The sequence below is a fragment of the Canis lupus genome, chromosome 22, assembly GCF_048164855.1.
Source record: "Canis lupus baileyi chromosome 22, mCanLup2.hap1, whole genome shotgun sequence".
Lineage (NCBI taxonomy): Eukaryota > Metazoa > Chordata > Mammalia > Carnivora > Canidae > Canis > Canis lupus.
Window position 1 is genome coordinate 42757357 of NC_132859.1, and position 6000 is coordinate 42763356.

The 6000-nt window shown below is 46.7% G+C and overlaps 1 protein-coding gene across 3 annotated transcripts in view; it reads right to left on the bottom strand.

Annotated features, from left to right (window-relative positions):
* ENTPD3 (ectonucleoside triphosphate diphosphohydrolase 3) overlaps positions 1–5223 on the bottom strand; it is a 33199-nt gene extending 27976 nt beyond the window's left edge. The window contains exons 1-4 of one of the 3 annotated variants that reach the window (XM_072793233.1): positions 5114–5208; positions 4613–4773; positions 4134–4185; positions 1450–1577 (exon numbers count right to left, since the gene is read on the bottom strand). In XM_072793233.1, coding sequence (XP_072649334.1) covers positions 1450–1577; positions 4134–4173 — 168 coding nt within the window. In that variant the 5' untranslated portion in view covers positions 4174–4185; positions 4613–4773; positions 5114–5208. Of the gene's footprint in view, positions 1–1449; positions 1578–4133; positions 4186–4612; positions 4774–5113 lie in introns of all 3 variants that reach the window. The other 2 variants (XM_072793235.1, XM_072793236.1) reach the window with 2 other exon arrangements.
* Between the last annotated feature and the right edge of the window lie 777 nt (positions 5224–6000).

Consider the following 6000-nt stretch of genomic DNA (forward strand, 5'->3'; position numbering starts at 1 on the left):
GGTGACAATGCTTCCTTTGCCCCTCTGCTATAGCTGTCACAAGGGTTACATGAGATAACTCAGGGAAAAGTTTCACTAAATGGAACAGCGGAGATAGTATAAGGAGATAGTATTACTCCCAGTTGCAATCCTGATTTTCTGTAGTTTATAGAAGAAGGCAGTGCCAGGAGCTTGGGAAATGGCTTCTCTAGGCTTTGGCTAATGTGTTTGGACAACTGGATAGTTTGTTTTCCTCTCATCACTGGACAGTTGTATAAGGTTTCTTTCCCTTTTTTTTCCTTTCTTTTTTCTTCATGTTATTCATGGGGGGGGGGTACTAAGATTCTTACTGTAAAACATCCTATAAAAGAACCAAATGCCATTATCTAAAGGAGATTTTACTTTAATCTTCCAGAAGAGCAGCCTCAGATTGGTAGGTCAAACACACCCACAAAGCTGAGGCAATATTAGTTTCTATTTTATCTTTTAACAACTTAAAAAACTTCTGCTTCAAGTATAGCCTTTGAACAGTCACTAAGAGCAGGAAGATGTAGAAAGGACACATGAGGTCAAGGGTAAAGGCTAAATGAGATTCAAATAACAGTTGAATTTCTTGGCTCCTATGGCCCTTAGGCTAAGAGTTTTTACATGTTTAAAGAATCATAAGAAGACAAAAAAAAAAAAAAAAGAGAGAGAGAGAAAATATGTGACAGAGACTACAAATGACCATCAAAGCCTAAAATATGTACTATTTAGCCCATTACAGAAGAAGTTTGCCAACATCTACCCAAATGACTGAAGGACTCTTCCACTTCACTTGACAGCCTCTCAGGAGATCACCTCCCATTGCCCTTACACCAAGGCTGGGGTGATATACATGGTTCTCAGACTATCAGGCATCATATGAGAGGCCATTTGGGGACAGACTTTATCAAGGGCTAAGAGTAGCCTCTAAAACTGAGCATAATATCCTGAGTAATTTTTCAAGGGTTAGAGTTAGAAGAATCATGGCACACTTCTAGACTCAAGAGAGGTAGCACACATACAGCTCAAGGAGACTTTTTCAAGTCCTTGATGTTTTGTTTCCTAGGTTAGGCCAGAAGAGAAGCCTGGGTCTGCTGGTCTCCACTCATGATCAGGGTTGTGTGGTCTTGGGGAATGCACAAGCTGGTAGATCTTTGGTAGCCATCTATACCTGGGCTACAAAGTCTAGCTTTGGGCAACAGTCAGGAGTCAAAGTAAGGACATACAGTCCTTAGAGAAGTTGTAACCATTAACATTCTCTGGTGTCAAATGTTACAAAACCAGTATGTCCAGAGCTTTTCCCTTAGGTCTTACACCAAAGATCCTTCGGTTCTCCCTTGGGTCTTCTCCCACTGGATGCAGAGAAAAGGCTTTTCATCTAACTCACAGCTGTAGAATAATTGATGTCACAGCCCATCCCATCAGTGCTAATCCCTTCACACTTACCTTCAGTCCTGGAAGGAGGACCTCTTTGTGGTGAAACTGGATGAGTGTGATGGCCACAAGCACCACAACACTCAAAAGCAAGACCACCAAGGCGATGATGGCTGGCGTTCGGGAGAAGGCCTTGAGGCCTAAAATGGGAAGACCCAGAAGACACATGAGGGAGAAGTAGGAACAAGGCACTGGCTTTCTTTGTAGAATCCACAGACTGGATACATAACATGTGCATACATCACTTCCTTTATGAGGCCTTTAATGAGGCCCACATTTTAAAGTTGGAGTGGAGATTGGACTCTAATGCCCATTTATTTTTCCTTCAAAGAGTGGAATAGATAGCATTTGCAGAGACAGTGTGCATAGTTTATACTATCTCCTAAAATGTGTTATGTATATTACTGATTGTCCCTGAGGTGATTTACAATAACATTTATTTCAGGACGCCTGGGTGGCTCAGCAGTTAAACATCTGCCTTCAGCTCAGGGCATGATCCTGGGGTCTCAGGATCGAGTCCTGCATCAGGTTCCCTGCATGGAGCCTGCTTCTCCCTCTGCCTATGTCTCTGCCTCTCTCTGTGTGTCTCTCATGAATAAATAAATAAAATCTTAAAAAAAATAACATTTATTTCAATGTAGATTTTTAAAATACAGGTTTTCTAAGTAAACAGAGATGGAGACAAACCATGAGAGACTCTTAACTCTAAGAAACAAACTGAGGGTTGCTGGAGGGGAGGTCGGTGTGGGGGGATGGGGTAATTGGGTAATGAGCATTAAGGAGGGCACACAATGTGATGAACACTGGATGCTGTATGCAACTGATGAAATATTGAACTCTACATCTAAAACTAATGATGTATAATATGTAGGCTAATTGAATTCTTAAAATATTGGTTTTCTATTAAAGCAGGTGATATAATATTTCATATAAAAATAATATCAGATAAATAAAAGAAATCAATACTATACTTCAGATATAATCAATGATTATAAATCCAGTACACAGTAATGTACTATTACACAAATAGTAACATGTATGAATTTCTGAAATATTTGGGTTTGCAGTAAGAAGTTAATCTCAGTGATTTTTCCTGTGTCTACAGTGAAGGCATAGGGTCTCATCTACATCTTCACAAAAAATAGCTAGATCCCAAGCCATGTGTTCTCTCCCAAAGGGATCATATCAACTCTGGCATTTGTATTTCAATGAAAACATGTAAACTATATCCATTTAAGAGCAAAATAATAATCATAATAACAAAGCCTATGAATAATCTTCAACTAAATATAGAGCCTCTGAATAAAGATAATTATAGCTGTATTGTATAAAAGTATATAATTACCATAATGGACTATGTCTATGTATTAAACTAATATTGCTTACATAAATTATTTTGAGCAGATATTTACTTGGGTCTTAAACCAGTGTGGGCTAATGGAAATTTTATAAATAAAGTAGCAAATACATTAATACATTTTTAAAAAAACAAATACTGTTCTATACTGAAATGATTTCATCCATGTGAAGTTCTAAAACAGACAGGTGACAGAAATCTGAACATTGACTGCCCAGGGGATTGGCAGTAGGGACTCACTAGGAAGGAACACAGGTGCACTTTCTGGGGTAACAGAAATCCTCTATATCTTCTGAGAATTACGGGGTATATAGGTGTGTGCATTTGTCAAGATTCATCAAACCTTCCAAAAGTCCTTTGAGGAAAATGTGAAAATCCAAGTAAACTAGGCTTCTTAGGTATAATTTCCTTTTACAAAACAAGATTTGTATAAATTGCCCCTACCATTCTAAAATTATATCCTTTTGGAAGACAAGAATGCCCAGTTTTGGCGCACAGCTAAAGACAGCATCTGTCCAGGGGCCGGAGGGAGGTGATACGTGAGCAGTCTCCCGACCACAGATGTGTGGCTGGCCTCCCAGTCCTCTCTGTGCTTCAGCACTTAGCAGGTAAATAGCTATGATTACCTTCAGCAAACCCTTGCTCCAGCAGAAAAGCCTACCACAAAGCAAAATGGACTAGACCAGGTCTCATTCATTTAGAGAATGTAGCTCAGAGCTGTGCTGTCATTAGGAGTGAGCAAACACTAATTACAAGGTGTCTGAGGGTGGAGAGGCCAGACCCTTCTGGGTTTTCACATGAGCAACTGCAAAACATGCTCCAGAGGTAGGCAGGCAGGGCAAGCTTGGATGTGTGTGTGTGTGTGTGTGTGTGTGAACTCTACATATGTGCCTCCAGTTAACAAGGGTAACAATATTGACCTAGGGTGGGGGTAGGGAATGCAGGACGCTGTAGGTGCTGTGCCAGCAACGACACTGGGATGGAAGCAGAGGACAGAGGTAAGTACTTTAGAGTTTATCACAAAATCTACAATATTCTAAAGCAGATCTCACACACAGCTTGGTAAGAGAAACCACAAACGGCCAAATTAATGGATTATGCAAACCGGAAAAACCATTTCAGTGGAACATGCATGTTAGTCCTTGTTTCGTGTAGCTGTGGTCAAAAGCATTACTTCCACCTGAGGAATGCTGGTGATGAAACCCTGGTAAGCAACCGAGTCTCCAACCAAAGACGTTAAGGTCGGTCATTCGCAGGGGACCCGCGGGAAGAACTGTAGGCTGATATGGGGAGTGGGACTCGAGACCGCCACACTTGCCGCCTGCTGAGACATACTAACCTGCTTGCTCACAAGGTTGGCGAGTCAGCACAGTGAACATCTTTCCTCCCAACTGCAGGTGAGAGAACACAGAATGAGTGTGTCGGTGGACCCCGACTTCAGTTCCAGAAACTTGCAGTGTTACAGAACATTTGTGCTGGGAGGGAGGGAGGGAGGGAGGTGATAGTAAGCAGGCTCCTGACCACGGCCAGGCCAGGCGGCTGCCTCCTGGTCCTCAGGTAGAAAGCTACGACTACCAGCAGCAAAGCCTATCAGGAAGCGGAACCCGCTTTGGAACCCACCTCACTTCTTCCAAGTCAAAACCTCTTGGGGGACAGATAAACGCAGCCCTCTGCCTACAAACCCAAAGCTGGGCTTAAATTCCAGTGTCCCCTCCGCAGATGCAGGAAGAGAACAGGCTTGCCGAAATTTTAAACTGAAAATTTTCAAAAGCTAAGTCCGTCATTTCTTGCAGATTTTTTCCACCTGTACACACCAACCTGGGCAGAACAAATCCTCCACCTGTCAGTAACATTCACGGGGCTGAGGCAGGGCTCTTCAAATCACAGCGGCAAGGCAAGGGAGGTTTCTGTGGGGCTTGGCGACCCGCGAGCCGGGAGTCGCCCCCGGCAGATCCAGGAGGGGTATTTTTAGCTGCTGGCTGGAAACAATTGCACGGGGATGTGGGGCCCCCGGGATCCAGAGCCCCAGGATCTGGGAGGCCCCGCTCGGGAACTGTGTCTCCTCCACACAGCCAGAAGAGCCACGCGCCAGCGCATCTCCGGAGCCGGAGCCTCGGATGCGCCCGGTGAAGACGCGTCCCCCTCTCTGGGCTTGGCAGGGGCCACCTCCCCGCCGCCGAGGACCCGGGCGCGCGCCCTTCCTTCCCTCCCTCCGGCCCTCGGCGGGATCCGATTCGTTTCCTTCCCTCCCAGCTCCCAGATCTACGAAGCGTCCCGCTCCTTCCTCTGCGGCTGGGGCGCGGGGCCCCCGGTCCTCACCTGCGCGCGGACGTCCGAGGAGCGCGAGCGCGCTGCCGCAGTGACAGCGGCCGCCAGCCCGCAGGAGGCTCTGCAGGAGGCTCTGCGGAGGCGGGGGAGCCCGGGAGGGGCCGGGCGGGGCGGGGCGGGGCGGGGCGGGGCGGGGCGGCCGGGGCCGGGGACCGCCCCCCGCGGGGTCAAGGCCCAGCCCCCGGGCGTCACCCCCTCTTCCAGTCCCCTCCACCCCTATCCCGCCGGAGCTCACCTGGCGGAGGCCAGGAGGGTGTCCACTGCCTGACTCCCTCTTCCATCAATATCGAGGCCAAGGGCCCTTTGATCTCTCTTTTGGTTTCCTCCATCCTCACCCCAAGCCTAACCGGAGGGGGAGTGGGGGCAGGGCGAAGAGGAAACCGGGCACCTCGTGCGCGTGCACAGGTGGGCGCGTGCCCCCGTCTTTCCGCGAGGTGGAAGCCGGTAAACACCTGTAATGTTGGGCGTGAGGCTAGCAGGCACACTGGTCCCTGAATCACCTGGGCCAGGAGAGCAAAGTGATACAGAGACGTCCCTTGTCATATATTTCAGACCAACTGCCTTGGCCCTGCGCAGGGATCTGCTCACTGTGCTCAGCAGGGCCCTTCTCTACCCCATTTTATATAAGTATCCTTAGGCTCAGATTCAGGACAAGCTCTTCCTGGAAGAGCTTTCTAGTTTTATGATTTTTCCTGGTTTTAAAGTGATACAGATGTGCCTCCCTGGATATCAAACCATGCGATAAAGCTACAGTAATTAAAACAGCCTGGTTTGGGCACAGGATCTAAACCAACAGATCAAAGAACGGAAGAGATAGGCTGACACCGGATTAATGGTTATTGAATTTAGTTTAACATAAAGAGAAGATTGAAAGAACG